We start from the raw sequence: 21,014 nt of genomic DNA on the forward strand, positions 1-21,014 counted from the left end.
CAGTGCTGAATATTGACTTAGCTGGCCATCCAAAAATAAACTGGATACTCAATGCTGGCCACTGTATATCAGCCAGTATGGGGAAAATTTGATTCTTACCTTGATTATTTTCTTTGTAGTAGAAGGGCAAAGGTTTCCGGACAATAGGTTTTATACCCTGTCGCAAATTGACTGCAGAAGGATGTCATCTATATCTTTTGACTCCGCCTCCTTCCCCAGTGGGTTGTGCTGTAACCTTAAGTTTGTACCAAAGCAGCCGATCACCACAATAATATAAGAAATCAGAAGGATGGGAACGAGGAGATTTCCTCAACAATACATTTCTTTTCTGCTCTGTAACAAATGAAAGCCCCTTTTATCAAGCCATGTTATGCTTTTTTATTGCTGGCTGCTGCAGTAAAAGGTGCAAAGCTCATAGAATTAACCTCTTTGCATGGAACCAGCACTAACAGCTCTGGAGCTCTTAAAGACTTATCAATTGCATCACTTCCTGTTTTTTATGATCCAGCACATACTTATCCAACTGGCTAGAAAAGATCTCTATTTCCAGACTCACCAGATCTGTCCAAGGCAGTAAGCAGGCGAAGTAACTGACAAAGCGGGGTATCCAGAATCCTTTGCCCTTTTACTACAAAGAAAATTATTGAGGCAAGAACCTAATTTTCCCTTGTAGTGCAAAGGATTCTGGATGATAGGTGACGTACCAAAGTAGTATCTTACATTTAGGGCAGGGCAAATGAGCCTGCCCATAAAACCGAGGACCCAAACATGGTGTTCTCTCGAGCCACTATGTCCACTCTGTACAACTTCAAAAAGGTTTGGAGAGTAGACCATAATGTACAGCTGCCCTACATATTTCCTTGGGCAGAACTGCCCGAGACTCTGCTCATGACATATTTTTGAAAATGTATACATACAGAAAATATTGGCATTTTAAGGCATGCAAAGTATAGCATTGCTTCTCCAGAATGGTTTGAATCATACTTAAGTTGAATACTATACATTTCCAGATATATAGAAATAGTGCAACTCATCATATCTCACCAAATCTGATGCATTTTCCTCAGATATGCTAGGGGAGATTGAAAAATTAAATCAAACTAGACTGAAATTCAAAACCTGATAAATTATCTGAACATTGGCAAACAGCAGAACTCAAATATGAAAATTATAGCACTCTTAATTTACGAATCACATACCAGTCTGCACTGTGGCTTTGGAATGGTGTCACAGGCGCATTCTATGAAATCAAGAAAATGAGTGTCAGTTTTAATATTAGGACACCACAAGACAATCTACTGCCAGGTGTACTTCAAGTACGATATCTTATACAGAGAAGGACACAAGAACAATTTTTCTCTGTCCCTGCGGGAACTCATTTTCCCGACCTATCCCAGCGAGTTCTTTTCCTGTCCCTGCCCCATTCCTGCAATCTCTGTCCTCATCTGCACAAGCCTCAAACACTTTAAAATCATAAGTGTTCGAGGCTTTTGTGTTTAAGGCAGATCTTACAGGAATGGGACAGAGACAAAACTCACGGGGAAGGAGCGGACACATTGAGTTCCTACAAGGCAGCAAGAAGATCCTACAAGGCAGCAAGAAGATCAACTCATTTGAGCTTTGGTGCTGGAGAAGGATTTTAGGGACGGGGAAAAATTTGTCCTCATGTCGTTCTCTAATCTTACCACTTACAACTTTTAATCCTAAATATGAAATGAATAGCACTTCATCTTCTAGTCTCCAATTTATAGCCTCCTCCCCTCCCAGCCAGAAATGGTGCTGCTAAGTTAAATAGCCCTTAGCCAGTGAAATGCGAATACTCAGCATGAGATGATTGGTTTTCTTCACTGAATATTCCAGGTTATTCCTGGTTGTCGTGGCATAGCCAGACCCCAATATTTTGGATGGGCGCTTCCACCGAGATATTTTTTTAAAAATTCAGCATGTTTTTATACCCATCCAACCTCTGCTGTCCTCCGTGGCATCCTGGCATCTGCCCTCCTATCTCTCAACCCTGCCCCCCCTCCCTAGTACACCTAACATTTCATTAATAGACTCTTAATTCCACATTCTTCTCGACGTTCTCTCCGATCAATTAATCAAAATTTGCTTTCTGTCCCATGTGCTGATCCTTTTATGGTCTCCTTTCTTTTAATAATTTGTATTTCTCCCTTAATCCTTTCATCTCCAGTTTGTCAATTTAGTCTAATTAGTCAATGTTTCCCCTTGATTTTAATAATTATAATTCTGTGAACCGCTTAGACAATTTTTTTAAGTGGTATATCAAATTTTAAATAAATCTTGAAAATTTGAAACTTGATCGTTAAGACACATTAACACTATGTGAACTAACATTTTCTCTGTGACTGCCCCTATGTTGTGGAACTTAGCCCCAAACTACCTAAGAGAAAGCACTTCATTAAATACCTTCAAATCTAATCTAAAAACATTCCTGTTCAAAGATGCCTTTGACCTATGATCATCCTTTTAAGGATGTTGTACACACTTTTTTACCAACAGCAACTCCGACCTTTAAGTTTCCCCTCCCTTTCATTCTTCCCTGCCTTTCTTTTCTATCCAAATATTGTAGTTCTTCCCTTTTTCCCTTTCGTTCCTGTTCTAGTCTGTGTGATTCGTGTTTATTTGTAATGCGTATGTTTTGTTTATTTTAATATTTTATGTATCCCCCTTTGTTTTAATATGTAAACCGCCTTGAAGCCCGATTAGACGGGATATCAATTTTTTAATAAACTTGTAAACTTTTAAATGTGTCCCCAGTGCCAGCCCACGAAGGCTGAATTTCACTCTCACTGACGTTTTCCGATGCAGGCATTGTGGTTGTGCTGAAACATGGCCATTTTAAGTCATTTCTGCGCCTTGGACTATGCGGTTGTATGGAAAATTAAGCGATACTACCCAACTGGAAAGACTTTACTACACTTCTCCCTCCGTATTTGCTGTGATAGGGGATTAACAGAACCGCAAATACAGTAAAACCCCAAATAACTTTTTCATATGTTATTCGCGGTTTCTATTAAAAACCATCGTGAATATAGTGAAACCGCGAATAACATGGTGGGAGACCTGGTCTGTTTCTGAAGGAGAGGCAAAACACGGTGAAGAAAGTGCTGGGAATCGGCGATTTTCTCTGTAAACGCTTGGAATCAGCGATTTCTCTTTGCAAGCTGATGTAATTTGGGGGGAGGAACCAGCAAGCTAAAAACCGTGAATAATCAAAACCGCGAATACAGAGAGAATGGTGAAATATAGTGTGCCTTACGGCAAAGCATGAAAGAATCGCAGCTGGACGGAAGAAAGTAATGAAGTCTTTCCAAAATATGTGGGAACCACTTAATTGGTTTGTCAATAACTCCAAATAAAGAACAAACCTTACTGAGTGAGCTTTAGTTATTCTGAAATTCTCGTTGACTCTTCATGTAATTTTGGATATCTCATTGCTATGAACCTGTAAACACTCTATCCTTCTCTTTGTTTCATCAGAGCTATGGAATATCTCATTAACAGATCCTTATACAAAAGTTCGCTGCCAAGCAGAACACGCTAAATCAGGGATCTCAAAGTCCCTCCTTGAGGGCCGCAATCTAGTCGGGTTTTCAGGATTTCCCCCATGAATATGCACTGAAAGCGGTACATGCACATAGATCTCATGCATATTCATGGGGGAAATCCTGAAAACCCGACTGGATTGCGGCCCTCAAGGAGGGACTTTGAGACCCCGACGCTAAATGCTGAGCTACCCATTCTATATTCTATGACTATGGGTGGCTCTGTATTTAGCGTGCACCTGAGAGTATTTCAGTGGAACTACCATGACCATTTTTGTGATATTTACCACATGTATGATATGGGCAGCAACTTTCAGGACTCCATACTTGGACTGGAGACATCCCTAATACACAGTTGACTTCTGGACAGTGATGCATTTCACACACTGCAAAATATAAATAAAATAATTATTTAGTGATCTCAAAGGATTTCAGCCACATAAATCTTGACTTCAGATTCTACAGGAACTGAGAAGCAATGTCATCAAGCTACCCTGGACACTACGGAAACAAGGCAGCAAGAAGATCGACTCATTCGAGCTTTGGTGCTGGAGAAGGATTTTAGGTGTGCTGTGGACCGCCAGAAGAACCAACAAAAACCGTCGATGTCATTCAAAGCCCAAATGATGAGGTTACGACTGTCCTATTTCGGTCCCACCATCAGAAGAGAGAGATCACTGGAGAATGACATCATGTTTGGGAAGATCGAAGGAACCAGGTGAAGAAGGCGACCTGCAATCAGATGGCTGGACACGTTGAAAACAGCCATGGGGTTGCCACTGGAGGACCTTTCCAGACTAGCACAAAACCAATTTATTTTTAGATCCGCAATTCAGCAAGTTGCTAGGCCTCGAACACGATGTCAGAGAAAGGGCGGGACTGCTGGAAGACGAAGCAGCACAGACACAGGGCTCACAGAAGGGCAGGGACCGCCAAGAGGAAGCAGCATGACACCGGTAGGAGCTTCTACATGATGAGCGGGGGGGGTCGGGAGGCTGTGGGGGTGCGAGCGGTCCTTCAGGGTCGGGGTGCGGGTGGGAGTGCGTACGAGCGGTCCTTCGGGGTGGGGGTACGGGTGCGTACGAGCGGTCCTTCGGGGTGGGGGTGCGAGCGGTCCTGCGGGGGGGTGAATCGGACGTCGGGGGGAACTATGTAAAAAAAATTTGTAAAATGCGCTCACGCGTATAACGCGCAAGGTTATGCACGGTTTGTAAAACCGTGTATAACGCATGCGTTATATGTGTGAAAATATGGTACATCGCACATATCAAAGTCTGTTAGAGTAGATCTGACACATGTTTTCATGGGGTTGAGCTTCAATTTACCCCAGACATCTGCTAGGATAGATGTTTGTCACTGATTTTTTTACACTATTGGGATACTTTATTCTGGCCTGCCTAAAAAATTTATTGGCAGCAAAAAAAAAGTAAGAATCATGCAACAAAATGAGCTGTAACATAAAACACACCAACTTACTGCACTGATATGTAGGGCAGCATTTGTCGGTAGCATTCCCGTCTACTGCCAGCACTTCTCCTTCAAGGCATTTGGGTATTTGATCAGAGCAAGCGCTGCAGGCTGAACAAGGCATAAAGAACACAAAAATGTCAGATCTAGCTATAATGTTAGCAGATAGTCATGTCCTCTAATTCATCTCAAGACGCCTGATGTTATCTAATTGGATTGCTTTGTTCACCTTCATGCATGCGCTCATCCTAGAAAACCTTTAAAGAGCCTTTACAAAAGATATGTCTTAAATTCATGAAATTATGTTATAACTTTTAACATTTTTTTCAGACACTTGTTACACAGTTGTTGCATTTATACAATAATTCTTAATATGTATATGTTTTTCTTTTCTAATAACTACCATTACATTTATTCTCAAGTTTCTATTTGTGTACTCTAAATACTGTGTAAAGAACCTCTCATAAAATGGCACTTAAATGTGATATGTGCTATTATTAGCATCTGGGTTTCCCTAGGGTAACCAGACGTACGGATTTCCTGGACATGTCCGTACCTTGCTCACCAGGGTCTCCTGCCCATTTGACGTTTTATTCTTTCTCCGAGTTCACCATCCATCTTCCATCTCTGTACCTTCCTTTCCATTGCAATATCCAGCATTTCTGTTTCTTTCCCACTGTCTAATATCTCTCTCTCTCTCTCTCCCTGCCTTGTGCCCTAGGTCAAACCTCTCTATTCTCCATGCAGCATCTTTCCCTTTCTCCCCTCCATTATCATTTGCAGCATTTCTTTCTCTCTCTCCATACACCATCTCTCCATGCCCTCCATCCTATGTCCAACATTTTTCTCTCTCTTTCTTCTCCATTTATGTCCTCCTCCCTTCCTCCATATGAAAGATTTCTCCCTTTTCTCCCTTTTAACCTCTTTGTTGCATCTCTTCCTTCATCTCCTCTCCATGTCTAACAATTCTTCTTTTCTCTCCCCTGTGCAGTAGTTTTCCATCCCTCCCATCCCCCTGTGTAGCACTTCCCAATTGACACCCCCATGAGATCTCAACTTTCGGGCCTCCTAAAGCAGTAGCAGCAGCGAACAGGCTGCATGTGGCCGGCCCACCAGGGCTTCCCTCTGCTGCATCATCAGTGAGACGGAAGAACCCAGCGGGTCAGGCCAGGAGAAGCCTGTTCAGAGCACTGCCTCTGCCTGCCAGCCACCGCTGTTGTTGCTGCTGCCGCGTTGGAAGGCCCAGCGGCATTGTCAGGACTCATTGAATCAGTGAGTCCGATTTTTCCAGAAAAACAAATTCATTCGAATTGGTTCACCGAGTGAATTGGTGAATCGGGCAGCATTAGTGCTAACTAGGCATTTTCAGTGACGTTACACAATTAAGGGCTCCTTTTACAAAGCCGTGCTAGCGGTTTTAGCGCACGCACCGGATTAGCATGCGCTAGCCAAAAATCTACCGCCTGCTCAAAAGGAGGCGGTAGCGGCTAGCGCGCAGGGCAGTTTAGCGCATGCTATTCCGCTCGTTAAGGCCCTAGTGCGGCTTTGTAAAAGGAGCCCTAAGTGCCACTGAAATTCTCCAGTTATCCTCAGAGAGAATGTACATGGCCACGAGTTTCTCCTAATAATTTAATTTGTTTTGAATATGAGGCCCATTCAGCATAAACTGTCGACTGATTTGAGGTACAATATATATTTCTCTGTCAACAGGGACCAAGAAAAATGCAATAACGAGCGGTTTAACACACATAAACATGCAAAAATCCTTAACAAAGTCACACAGTAGCCTGTTTCCAAGTGTGTTAAGTGCCCCTAAGCACTACTTTTTTTTAATTATTATTTATTTATAATTTTCCAACACTTGTACAGAAAGTTAGATTAAGACGATATAACTTAAATCAAATCAAGCAGAATTAAAAGAAAACAGGAAACTAATTCTTTCTTAATCTACCTCAAGTCCTCAAAAGATCCAAGATTAAATCTGAGTGATTTCAAACAACAAAAATGAACAAATATTTACAAGAAAACTACAGATTGCTGTTGAAAGAGAGAGTAATTTTACTTCTTCTAGTTGTTATATTATGTTGGTTCTACTCTTCCAAGGCGTTTAAGAGATATGAAACTAGACAAATGAGAAGGTTCTAGAAAAACATATTTCACAGCTTGGTATCTTAGAACACATTTACAGGGAAATCTTAAGTGGAAAACGCCTCCAATTTCAGTTACTGCTGGTCTCGGAATCAAAAACTGTCGCCTCCTTTTTTGTGTTTCCTTAGAGACCTCAGGAAGCATCTGAAATTCTTTAGACCTCTCTAGGCATTACTTTGCGTGGATACCTGAGCAGATCTAAGCTCTTGCAGGGTCCACACCTACCACAGATATAGGACACACAGCAAGTACCCTCCACATGAGCAGCAATCAGTGTCTGGTCCTCACGGCAGGTTTGGGGCTGTTCAGCAGGTTCACATTTCTCGGGATCACATTCTAAGTTCAACACAAACATCATTAGCGTTTGCCTTTTTTACATTGCATTGCATTTAGATCATACTTCAAAATGGCAAGGCAATAATAAGAAAATATCACTAACATAACGAGAAATATACAAATTAAAGAATGTAATAGATAAAGGAGGGAAAATTAGAGCACCTATTTGCAACCCTTCACTTAATTGCCTGCATTAACATATCGATGGGAACATAAGAATTGACATACTGGGACAGGCCGAAGGTTCATCAAGCCCGGAATTCTGTTTCCAACAGTGGTCAACCCAGGTCCCAAGTACCTCGCTAGATCCCATGTAGTGAAACAGATTTTATGCAACTTATCCTAGGAAAGACTAAAACAGTTAGGGCTCTTCAGCTTGGAAAAGAGACGGCTGAGAGGAGATAGGACTGAAGTCTACAAAATCCTGAGTGGAGTAGAACGGGTACAAAAGAATCGATTTTTCACTCCGTCAGAAATTACAAAGATTAGGACACTCGATGAAATTACAGGGAAATACTTTTAAAACCAATAGGAGTTAATTTTTTTCCACTCAGAGAATGTTAAGCTCTGGTACGCTTTGCCAGAGGATGTGGTAAGAGCAGATAGCGGAGCTAGTTTTAAGAAAGGTTTGGACAGTTTCCTGGAGGAAAAGTCCATAGTATGTTATTGAGAGAAACATGGGGAAGCCACTGCTTGCCCTGTATCGGTAGCATGGAATATTGCTACACCTTGGATTTTGGCCAGGTACTAGTGACCTGGATTGGTCACCATGAGAATGGACTACTGGGCTTGATGGACCATTGGTCTAACCCAGTAAGGCTGTTCTTATGATTTCCCTAGGCCATCTCAAAAATGGCCTAATAATAATAATGGCTCCTAGTCATCACATGCCCCCTAGTCCTAGTATTTTTGGAAAGAGTGAACAAGTGATTCACATCTACACTTTCCACGCCACTCAATATTTTATAGACCTCTATCATATCACGTCAGGTTTTCAGGACATCCACAATAAATATTCATAAGATACATGCAAATCTTTCTCATGAATATTCATTTTAGATATCCTAAAAACCTGACTGACTGGGGTGCCTCCAGGACCAGGTTTGGGAACCAGGGGTGGGCAATCACAGTACTCAAGGGCAACAACCCAGTCAGGTTTTTGAGATTTTCACAATGCATATACATGATATTGATTTGAATGCAATGATAGCAGCCCATGCAAATTAATTGCATGCATGGCAAGGGCCACGATTGCCCACCCCTGATTTAGACCCTTCCCCATTAATCTGCCACCCAACATTCAGATTAACTATTTTTATCCTAAAGAAATGCTTCTGTTTGTAAGGAGTCAAGGAAATTAAATTCTAATCTAATCTAATAAGAATTTCTGTATCACACTTATCCAGTACAGGTTCAAGGTGATTTATACGTAAAGAGGCCCATATAATAATATGGAGAATTACAACAAAAGAACATGTTGATTACAAACATTAGTGATATATAGTGTTGAGATAATATCTGAAAAAAATTTGGGATAGTAGCATTTGACTATGAATCAGTAGATGGCGTCCTTGAGATAGTATTTATTTATTTATTTATTCAATTTTCTATACCGTTCTCCCAAGGGAGCTCAGAATGGTTTATATGAATTTATTCAGGTACTCATTTTGGGGAGGTTATTTTGCAGGTTGGTGAGGATGCGGTATACAAACTTAAGGTTTAGTTTAGTAATTTAGATCGGTCCTAATGGTAGTTGGGAGGCCATTCCAAGTTCTGGTAGCTGCACAGGTGAATATGGAGTTGAACATTTGTTTGTATTTGACTCCCTTGGATGAGGGTGGCATTAATTTGTATGCATTATAAATCCTGGATGATATGACAAATGATTTGGTGAAGAGTTGCATTATTTGCTCTGGGGTGTTAGCATGTAGGGTGTGGAAAATAATGCAGGATAATCTGAATATAATTCATGTGTCTAAAGGTATCCAGTGAAGCTTGTGATAGTATTCCGGTATGGTCATCTTTTTTTTTTTTTTCAGTCTTAAGATCAGTTTGATTGCTGTGTTTTGAATCATTTGTAGTTTGTGTATTAAGGAAAAGCTCAAGCCAGCATAGAGTGAGTTGCAATAGTCGAGTTATGATATGACTAACATTCAAACTAGGATGGCAAAATGATTGTGAAAGTATTGAGCATCCTGATACTTTATCAAACATTTACCGTATTTTTTGCTCCATAAGACACACTGTTTCCACCCAAAAAAGTGGGTGAAAAAAAGGGTGCATCCTATGGAGCGAATACCCCAATTCCCCCCCCCCCTTTACCTTATTTAGGCCTCCGCCACTGCTCGCCCCTCACCCGCCACCGCTGCTGCCTAGTTGCTCACTGCAGCTGAAAGTAGAGGAAGGGAAAGGCCAGGGGGGGTGCAGCGATTGTACGCCACCGGCCCAGAAGCCTTATTCCTGACGTCAATTCTGACGTGGGCAAGAAGGTCCAGGCCACAATTCCTAGGAACTCCTTCTGTTCCAGGTGCCGCGCTGAGCCAGGAGTCCCACCCCACCCGCTGCTGCTTCTTCATTGACATCGGGGGTAAGGCTTCTGGGCCGGCGAAGTGCAATCGCTGTACCTGCCTGGCCCTTCCCAGCAATTTTTCTTTGTAGGGGGTGAAAATCCGCTGTAGGGAGTGAAACGCTACTGGGTCCCTACTCATCCCTCACTCTTGGTGCTTTAGACAGGAGTCTCCCCCCCCCCCCCCTCACACTGCTGCTGCTGCTTCGTGGACATTCTCACAGCAGCAGCAGTGGGAGGCAATTAAAACCAGTGCATGGGCGGGTGGGCTGAGGGGTGGGCAGAAGAGGACAGGCTGGAAGGCAGTGAGGGGAACATAGGAGGGAGGGAGGAAGGGACAATTGGGCCTGAGTTGGGGAGGGGGAAGATGACAAAGACAGTGAGGGGAACATAGGAGGGAGGGAGGGACAATTGTTGGGCCTGAGTTGGGGGGGAAGATGACCAAGGCAGTGAGGGGAACATAGGAGGGAGGGAGGAAGGGACAATTGGGCCTGAGTTGAGGGGGGGGGGGGAAGATTTCCAAGACAGTGAGGGGAACATAGGAATGAGGGAAGAAGGGACAATTGTTGGGCCTGAGGAAAGAAAGAAAGAGAAAGAAATCACCAGACAACAAAGGTAGGAAAAATGATTTTATTTTCAATTTAGTGATCAAAATGTGTCAGTTTGGAGAATTTATATCTGCTGTCTATATTTGTCTATTTTTCAGTAGTTGTTACTGAGGTGACATTGCATATTTTTAAAAGTCATCCGTAAGGAGGGTGGGGGGAGGGAGGGAATGTATTTTGAACAGTTAAATTATTTATTTATAATTTGTAATCACATCATATGTTTTATTTTAGTAAGAATGATGATGAAGTTGGGAGTAAATGATTGTTCAATGTAATAATTGTATAGTGAATAGTGTGTTTTGTGCAGTTTTGCTGATTTATCATTTGTATTGCACTTTCAAAGTTTGAAAATCAATAAAGATTTTTTTTAAGTCATCTGCCTTGACATCTGTGCCCTGTCCCTGCCCACCCTGTGCCTTGTCCCAGCCTACTACTAGACTACCAGAGGAGGGGGTACAAGGTGCAGAGCCTGGCAGGGAGGGGAGACAGGGTGCAGAGCCTGGCGATAATTGTGGGGTTGGGTGCAGAGCCTGGCAGGGAGAATTTGATTCAGAATGGTTTTTTTCATGTTTTCCTCCTCTAAATTTAGGATGCGTCTTATGGTCAGGTGAGTCTTATGGAGCGAAAAATACGGTACATGGAAATTAAAAAACAAATCTCCTAAAGCTTTGACAGGAGGGTTTAACAAAAGAAATTATTGAAAGCTTTTCGTTGTCAGAAAATTTTAATATAATTTTAATATATTTATGAGATGATTGTCTTTTATAGTGGTTTGTACTTTGCTAGAAATGACTAGCTGTTTCCACCCCAACCCCTTTTTTATCAAGCTGCGCTAGAGGTTTTTAGCGTGGGCTGGCGTGGTAAATGCGCCAACACTTGTAGAATTTTATGAGCGTCGGAGCACTTACCTTGCTGGCCCGCACTAAAAATCTCTTGCACAGCTTGATAAAATAGGTGTGTGTGTGGGGGGGGTATATTATATTCTACTAGAAACCAAACCAGCTCAGTGTGGATAACAAGTTTTAATTGTAATTGTTGTAGTTATAATCACTTTCATAAGTGGGGTATTAAAGAACGAACATGACCTACCACAAGTGTAATTGGGACAGCAGGAGTCCTCTCTGTAATAGGTGACAAGTTTTTCCAAGCTCTTGCATTCAGGAATAAGACTTTCACATGTGGTCTGATTGCACACTAAATACAAATATACACATAGATGACATTATAGAAATACATGAAGAGAAAGAAAACAAGATATGCAGCGTCATGTGGAAAACAATACATTACTCTCAATCCACAAAAGTAGAGATGAAAGAGATGTTTCAACTGGGACTTTATTCCACTAAAACAAACATCAGACTCAACACAGCCTGTGTTTCGGCACCTTATTGACTTCTTCAGGAGTCAAACTGTTGATATATTCTGTTGTTTGGAGAATGAAACTTAATATAATGGTACACAAAACTGCAATATTAGTCTATGTCCAAACAAATCAAACTAACAGAAAGCATAACACTCATTGTGAACGAAAAAAACAATACATTACACCAGCTTGCCACATCTGATGATTTCCAATGTTGCTCATTGTGACCCTGGGCAAGTCACTCTTTTACAAAGTTGTGCTCAAATGTGACCTATGCTATGATTAGCGCTTGGTTTCCCGTGTGTTGAGGCCCCTTTTAGGGCAGCTGTAAAATGGCCGCATGCTAATTTTCCCATTAGCGTGTGGCCATTAGCCCGTTGAGCCCTTAACTACGCCTAATTTGTAGGCAGGAAGGGCTCACACGCTAACCACACACCACCATCACCGATTAGCATGAGGTGTTGTAACTGCACTAACCAATTATTTATTTATTTTTAAAAACATTCTAACCCCGCCTAAACCTAAGCGGTTTACAAAACTATAAACATAATCATCAAATAACCAACATACAAATAAGTAAACAAACATATCTAAAACATCTTCAATCAAGATCCCGGGTCAATCAAGAGAATGCCTCCACAAATAAAGTTGTTTCAATAGTTTCTGAAATTTTTCAATATCAGAAAGCAAACTCAGCTGTCTTGTTAGATTATTTCACAATAAAGCACCTTCAACTGATATTATAGATGTTCTCATATTAGCATAATGTACATTTGCTAACTCATCTGCTAATAGTTATAACTTTCCCTCTGATCTTAATGATCTAGACGGCTGATAAAGTCTCATCAATTGTGTTGGATACCAAGTGATCTTATGATGAATGACTTTAAAAGTTAATACCAGAACCATGAAAACAATACAAAATTTGATAGGTAACCAGTGGAGTTTTCTCAATCTTGGTGTAACATATTCAGATCTGCTTCTACCACATATCAAATGTGTGACCGTATTTTGAATTATTTGCAAGGTCCTGCACCGTTATGACAAAAAATGCCTAAATAAAGAGCATTTACAATTTCTTATTATAATACTTATTCCTCTCCAATTCACACCTATTCTCCACCCCTCAAAAATGCCTTCAGCACTAAAAAAAAAATAAAATACAATGATTTTTCGGGAAATCATGCACAGATGCCAACATTACCATGGGATGCCCGAGTGCTCTCACAGTAGTGGATTTTAGCTTGTGGTAGACACGCATTAGCTCTCACCACAGCTTTGTAAAAGGGCCTCTTAACCCTCCATTTCCCTCCATTTCCCCAGGTACAAAAACTTGGGGCCTCTTCTACTAAACCGCGCTAACGGTTTTAGCACCAGGAGCCACGCTGCTCCCGCCACTCATAAGAATTCTATGAGCGTTGGGAGCAGTGCGGGCCCTTCAGCGCGGTTTAGTAGAAGAAGGAGTTAGATTGTGAATCTAGTAGGGACAGAGCATATGTAAACTTCTTTGGTTGCACCACAGAAAGGCAATCTATCAAGTCCATGACCCTTTACTCTTTAATAATATAATTAATTTCTAAGTGGTCCTTTGACTAAGCTGCGAAAGTTCTTTCCTGTGCACTAAGGCCATTTTTACCGCAGCTGTAAAAATGCCTTTTGTTCTAATATTTTCATTAATGTCTGTGTGCTAATGTTACCATTAGTGCATGGCCATTTTTAAAAATGGCCTTTTTTGTGCTTTTGTTTAACTTTGTGGCACACTGTATATAATACTCTGCAGTCGGGTGGGGTTCAGGTTTTTGCCTGAGTTTTTTAACTTAACCTCCCCCTCCCCAACCTGCAAGAGAAGCTTGTGATTAAAAACCTGTAGCCTTACTGGCTTGAAGTATTTGGCTTGGAATTGCTTTTCCAGCCTTTGTGTCTGAGGCTTGTTTTGATTAAACATTTTGGGAAGGCAGCAGCAGATCACAACGTAGTGACACTTTTTGTCAAAGGATTATATACTTGAGAAGTAAGAGTGTGACAAAAATACCTTGAAAAATTTATGCAAGTCATTTAAAAAAATGACCATGCAGGGGCTGGCTCATCCTAAGGACCAAAGGAAGCCCAGGTTATAAAGTGTGCCAAAATCCCAGTCCAGTCTACCTTCAAACTTCTACAGGGATAAATGTTGGATTGGGATTTTGCTACCCATTATCATCAGTGCATAAGCAAGTGCCTCCCCTGGTCCAGAAGGGGGAGACTTGAGAGAGAGGAGGAGATACCAGATCAAAGGTAGGAGTGAGGGAGAAGAGGAGACTTAGAGGAGATATGATAGAGACTTACAAGATCATGAAGGGCATAGAGAGAATAGAGAGGGACAGATTCTTCAAACTTTCAAAAAATATAAGAACAAGAGGGCATTCAGAAAAGTTGAAAGGGGACAGATTCAAAACAAATGCTAGGAGGTTCTTCTTTACCCATCGTGTGGTTGGCACCTGGAATGCGCTTCCAGAGAGCGTAATAGGGCAGAGTACGGTACTGGGGTTCAAGAAAGGATTGGACAATTTCCTGCTGGAAAAGGGGATAGAGGGGTATAGATAGAGGATTACTGCAGAGGTCCTGGACCTGTTGGGCCGCCGCGTGAGCGGACTGCTGGGCACGATGGACCTCAGGTCTGACCCAGCAGAGGTATTGCTTATGTTATTATGTTCTTATGGGAGAAGGAGACTCTACCCTCCATATTCATGGGGATTAGGGGCAAAGCCAGCCTACAAAGAAAAATTTGCCTACATAAGAAAAATTTGCAAATAACTTTAGGGCTAACTCTGACCCACCCCCACCTCCCTCCTGCCTCCTTGACCCCTCCACAACTTACTTAGGACTGACTCTGACCCACCCTGCCTCCCTCCCACTTCCCGGACCCCTCCACAACTTACTTTTTAAAGCCTGGAGGTCTAGCGGTGAAGCAGGGCAGGAGCGATCTTCCTATGCTCATGCCCCGTGCGGAACCACAAACATAAATGGCTGCTGTGAGTTCCTGCAAGACTATCGAGAACTCATGACAGCCATTTATGTTTGTGATTCTGCTCCTGTCCCATTTCACCTCTAGACACCAGGCTTTAAAAAGTAAGTTGTAGGGGGACTGGGAGGCAGGGGTGGGTCAGAGTTGGCCCTAGGTAAGTTGTGGAGGGGTCTGGGAGGTGAGAGGGAGGTAAGATGTGAAGGCTTTAAAGAGTAAGTTGTAGTGAGGTCTGATAGGGGGATAAAAACAGCAAATAATTGAAGTTGCGCGTGCTAACCCCGTGAATATGGAGGGGGGGAGTGTACTAGATTTTGGGGATGGAGAGGCAACAATGAAAAGTTGGCTCTCGAGCTGGTACCTCTTTTTAGAGGACTGTCCAGGCGTCCAGATGGCTTTTCCAAACCAGGCACTTTGTCCAGTTTATGAAAAACTTTGAGCTTGGGGCCATGTCTGGAGGGCATCTGCCTATGTGGTGATGTCACAAGCATGCATGTTTGCGTGTGATGTCATCGCGTCAAACCTGCTCATGCTTGGGGGCCCTCCAAATGAGGCTCTGAGCTCAAAAAGAGGGGCTGGGGCAGAATGGGGCACAGCTTGGGCAGAACTGGGCAGGCCTAGGGGTGGGGCCATGTGTCAGGATTTTACATTCGTAAAATCTAGTAACCCTACCATGCAAGCACTTATTGCTACCTATTTACGAGGCAGTAAGGGCTCCTGGGTTAACTGTGTAGTAAAACTGGTTAGCGACAGTATACCCATACACCCCTCTGACACACACCCCTCAAAAAATTACAAAAAATAATGACTGCATGGTTGGCACATGCGATTGCCAAAACTAATGTAGAGCACTCATTTATGATAGGTCTTAACACAGTTTAATAAAAGGACCTCTAACTTGTCAAAACTCAGCTATAGTTCCTAATATGTACAGAAAACAGAATTCTTCGACAGTAAAAACACTTGTTTTATTTAAAAAAAAATGCTAAATATAGCTGAAATGCTTGATCAGTTGTAGCATGTATTTGTTTTGAGGCTCTAAAGCAGGGGTGCCCAATAGGTCAATCGCGATCGACTGGTAGATCGCCAGGGCAAAGTGAGTCGATCAGACTCACTTTGCCTTGGCGATCTACCGGGCCGATCAGCCTTCCTCTCCCCGACGTCAATTCTGCCGTCGGAGAGGAAGTTCGGGCCAGCCAATCACTATGGCCCCCCTTTTACTAAACCACAATAGCGGTTTTTAGTGCAGGGAGCCTATGAGTGTCGAGAGAAGCGCAGGGCATTCAGCGCAGCTCCCTGCGCTAAAAACTGCTATTGTGGTTTAGTAAAAAGGGAGGGGAGTATATTTGTCTATTTTTGTATGGTTGTTACTGAGGTGACAGTGCATAGAGTCATCTGCCTTGACCTCTTTGAAAAAAACCCGGAATAGGAATGATAATTAACATTTTCTCAGCGTACAGTGTGCTTTGTGTTTTTTTTAAATTTTATTGTTGGTAGATCATTTTGACTTGGTCATTTTAAAAGTAGCTCGCAAGCCCAAAAAGTGTGGGCACCCCTGCTCTAAAGTCTCCTGCTACCAGTGTTGCTCATTTGTTAGCTTCCAATGTCGAGTCATTTTGGCCATGCAAACACTATACTATAGTCTATGATCTGTCCTCCCACCCAACCAAATTTATGGCAGCCATTTTTATTTTTGTTCAACTGTCTATCTGATACGGCTGATGACTCATCATTGTCTTAGCCAAACCAAGGAGTCACGAGGAAGAGATGTCAAATTACTTTTGTCAATAAAGTGTATCATGAATAATCCACGGCTGAGTATTTGACATCTCTTCCTCACGACTCCTTGGTTTGGCTTGCTGCTTTTGTCATAGAGGTCTTTCAGGTTTTTCTTCAGTGACAACATTGTCTTAACCACACTGAATTTGAGCTACTAATACTCTATGCCCACTGTTGTCCTTGAATACAAGTCAATGGAGTGCAATATTTACTCTTTATGAAAACACACTCTTATAAATGAGATATTTATTGAGGATGGAAGAAAATAGCATTTATCTGTCATGTATTGTAGTAATTTATATCTTTCTCAGCCTGATGGGTAGTAACATTCTGAGTATTTCCTTGTTGGTATGAATAAGAAAATTTCAAATACCAAATATTAAAAATGTAGCAGAAGAATCTAGGATACCCACCACATACTTTCTGAGGGCAACAGTTTTGTCCATCAGGAACAATCATGGCTGTCTCTCCATATCGATGACATTCTGATTCCTGAATATCTGTGCAATTGTACTCCACAGCGACCACAGTTTCAATGTCTATGCACTTGTGCATGCAACAATCACTGAGTGAGGTTTTCCAGACTTCTCCCACTGCTCGGGGTATTCCAAAACTGTCAGTGCAAGCTTAAATAGGGAAAAATTGAAGAAAACACATGCATTTAAAAAAATTCAGAACAGGATATACTTCAATGTTTAGTTTAAGTAAGTATACAAATGCATATGTCACCTATATAATACAGAGGTGGTCCCAGGACAGCAGTGAGTTAAGCAGCATGCTTAGATTTGCTTATGCAAAATTAGGCACGTTATTTTCTACTGAAAATATACCCACAGATAAAGCAGGTATAAACCCGTGTATAATTTTTCGCTGGCAATAATAGGAATAAAAATGTTTGTGTAAATCTGCTTTGATAATTGTAGATAAAAAGTATACTCAGAGTTTCAGTCTAGGACAGGGATTCTCAGTCCAATTCTCAACATAAGCCCAAAGGTCCATCAAGTCCAGTAGCCCGTCTAGTAGTGGTCCATCTGGCCAAAACCCAGAGTAGCAACATTCCATGCTACCAATCCAGGGCTGCTAACCTTAACCACTGACTCATTTCACAAGGAGAATCACAGCCCAGTGGCTCACCAAAATGGTCACCGGTTTATATAAACTTTGTACTCAAAATTCAAAACTTAACTACCACACTAATGTATACATTTTTTTAGAATAATATTTTAATGGTATTTAACTTCATAGGACCTGAATTGACAAACCCCTGAAAATTGTGAGACGGTTATAATGAGCGATTGATTGAATATTGAGAAATTTTTAGCGCTGGGATTAATTTTTAGCGCTGGGAAAGCACCTAATTCCCCTGCCCATGACCGAAGGATTGCAAAGAAATGTATATTGGTACCAGATCCTGGTATGTGTCACGTTAGGAAAATCCTGTATTGAAAAATCTTGCACTGTAACTGTGGCAAATTTAATCTGTAAACTGTCTTGTGTGTCAAGTTAGGATAAAATTTGCATTGGAAAACTTGCACTTTAAGGATAATTATGACAAATTGTAACCTGTAAACTGTATACAGTTCCCCCGCGTATTCGCGGTTCGCGAATCACAGACTCGCTCATTCGCAGTCTGCTCCGACCGCCTCTTCCTGTAGTAAAGTCAGGCTACATCAATCAGGAGCTGCATGTCAAAGCAGCTCCTGATTGGTGTAGCCCGACTTTACTACAGGAAGAGGCGGTCGGAGCAGACCGTGAGTGATTTTCTTCACCCGCCGGCGCTCCAGTTGTTCTCCTCTGCCTCCCCTGCCTTGTGGTTTTTCAAATTTCGGGGGAGTACTGTATTATGTATATTAGTATTAGACCCCTAGTATGTGACAAGTTAGGATGAAAACTTGTACTGTAATTATGGCAAATTTAGTGCAAATCGTAACCTGTAAACTAACCCCTAACCCATTCAGAGCTCCTTGGGGAAACAGAATAGAAAACAAATTAAATAGTTTATTGCCATGATGTGATAAAACCCCTGCTTTGGAGTTTTGACTATATTTAATCTTAGATTGCAGGCGGTGTTGTACCACTTTTCTACTGTAATGTGCACTGCTACAATGACAGCCGCCTAGTAATAACACTATTTATTATATGACACTTCAAGGCAAAATGGGTCTCTACATACGTAACATACCACACTTCTCCTCAGGAATACAGAGAGCAGAGTAAGAGCGGTGCAGGAGGGCTCCTTCTGCACAGACACAGCCTTCAGTCAATACTGAGCACAGTCCGGCATCCTGTACACCAGGCTCACTATTTTGACAGGTTATAGGAACATCACAGGCTGGTAAACAGGCCTGATACGATTGGTCGTCAGGACAAAGAAAGGCTAGTAAGAAGGAAATGAGATGGTCACTTTGAAAGTCAGTAATAATGTAGAGCCTTTTTGTAAACTACACATAAGGCCACGGAGTACATCGAGAGAAGCCATTTTCTAAAAACACTCAGCAAGGGACATGCAGTATCACTCGAGATTTTGAATGTCTAAATAGTGAATTATGCAAACCTATGAATGTAAGCACCAGATTTCACAAAACTAGATGTCAATTAAGTAGCTACAAAACTTCAGCTTTTGGATTTTTGAGGTGATTTTAAACCTGATGAGTGTCACCGCCCCCTGAAGCGCTCAGCCAAAGCCTAGGTCTAAATGAGCAGTTGGCTGACGCTTATGCGGGACTTGGAGCAGGTGTGAATGCCAATGGACAAATTATGCATGTACTGGTGTTGCACAATTGAAAACATACGAATACTTTTCAGGCCCATCCAAAACATGCCAAGCACATGCCCCTTTCAAAAGTGTGCATGTCACAGATGTGTGCACAAGTAGCAGCTGTTCTAGGACAATTTACAGGTGTAAAATTATCTTTGCCAATGCTGGACAAGCCTTTCTAAGGTGCCCTTTTGCACTAACGTAAGCTTACCCCAGCAAAAAATGGCTTACTGTGGAGTATGCTGAGACGTCCTGTGGTAATTTTGCCATATACACGGGGATGGAGAATGGGTGTGTTCTTGCTAATCAGTTAGCACAGCCCCACAGCCATTATTGAAAAATTTAGAGAATTGCCCATTTTACCCCAGCAGTGATTATGGCTTTAGCACGTGGGAATGACCAGCATAAGGTAGGGTTGCCGGATTTTCCTTTTGGAAAATCATGACCCCTCCTAGCCCTGCCCACAGGCCCGCCTAATCCTGCCCCAAATCCCACCCTAGCCCCGCCCCCACTGCCTGCTCTTTTCGGGCAGGGGGGAAGTCCGTGCATGCGCGGCTGGCACGTGAGGATGTCATGCGCCTCTTCAACTTAGCTTTTTGAAACCCGGACAAATTGCTGGGTTTTGGAAAGCCATCTGGACCCTCGGACATGTCCTCAAAAGGAGGATATGTCCGGGGAAATCCGGAAGTCTGGGAACACTTGCTTAAGGGCATGCTTAGGCCAATTGTTACCGCTGTTAGGTAAAAAAATCCCCTCAGGCCCCGATTCTGTGGTGAAAACAATCAAGATTTTTTTTCTGAAAAGGACATTAAGGGATAAATTCTATAAATGGCGCTGAAAAAAAGTCAGCATGGAAAAAAATGGAGTCTAAAGGAGACATCCTGTGTCCAGCACTCTTCACCTTGCAAGCTGCAGAGCAACGCAATATTTTACCCAATGGTTTCTATAAATGCGGTAAATGTAGTATTTGCACGTCAACTAGACAAATCAAGGAATTTGTAAATCCATCTAACAATAAAGCATATTCCATCAGACATTTTTTGACGTGCGACTCAAGTTACATCATTTATGTCATTCTTTGTCCATGCTCAAAACTGTATGTTGGCAAATCGATTCTCAGCGGCTGCCGATTTGCATGTTAATCACACCACGGTGCCAGGTACAGAATCGTGCCTCCAGCAAAGGAAGGCCACAGAAATGTAAGTCAGGATTTTCCAGGTCTACATTTCTGGCACCTTCCTATGATGTGAATCGCGCCTCTGTAGGCACTTCAGACTGCCTAACGCCACTTCTGGTGTTAGCCACACCCACAGTGGCATTAGGCAGCCTAAAGCGCCTACAGCAGGGGTGTCAAAGTCCCTCCTCGAGGGCTGCAATCCAGTCGGGTTTTTAGGATTTCCCTAATGAAATGCATGAGATCTA

The 21,014-nt window shown here is 42.2% G+C and overlaps 1 protein-coding gene across 1 annotated transcript in view; it reads right to left on the reverse strand.

The window, feature by feature from the left end:
• The window catches only part of OTOG (otogelin), a 275,602-nt gene that overhangs the window by 32,588 nt on the left and 222,000 nt on the right, over positions 1-21,014 (reverse strand). The window contains exons 44-50 of the mRNA XM_033928785.1: positions 19,017-19,211; positions 17,248-17,460; positions 11,781-11,885; positions 7,407-7,517; positions 5,043-5,144; positions 3,854-3,952; positions 1,200-1,240 (exon numbers count right to left, since the gene is read on the reverse strand). Coding sequence (XP_033784676.1) covers positions 1,200-1,240; positions 3,854-3,952; positions 5,043-5,144; positions 7,407-7,517; positions 11,781-11,885; positions 17,248-17,460; positions 19,017-19,211 — 866 coding nt within the window. The remainder of the gene's footprint in view (positions 1-1,199; positions 1,241-3,853; positions 3,953-5,042; positions 5,145-7,406; positions 7,518-11,780; positions 11,886-17,247; positions 17,461-19,016; positions 19,212-21,014) is intronic.

The sequence above is a fragment of the Geotrypetes seraphini genome, chromosome 19 (assembly GCF_902459505.1).
Source record: "Geotrypetes seraphini chromosome 19, aGeoSer1.1, whole genome shotgun sequence".
Lineage (NCBI taxonomy): Eukaryota > Metazoa > Chordata > Amphibia > Gymnophiona > Dermophiidae > Geotrypetes > Geotrypetes seraphini.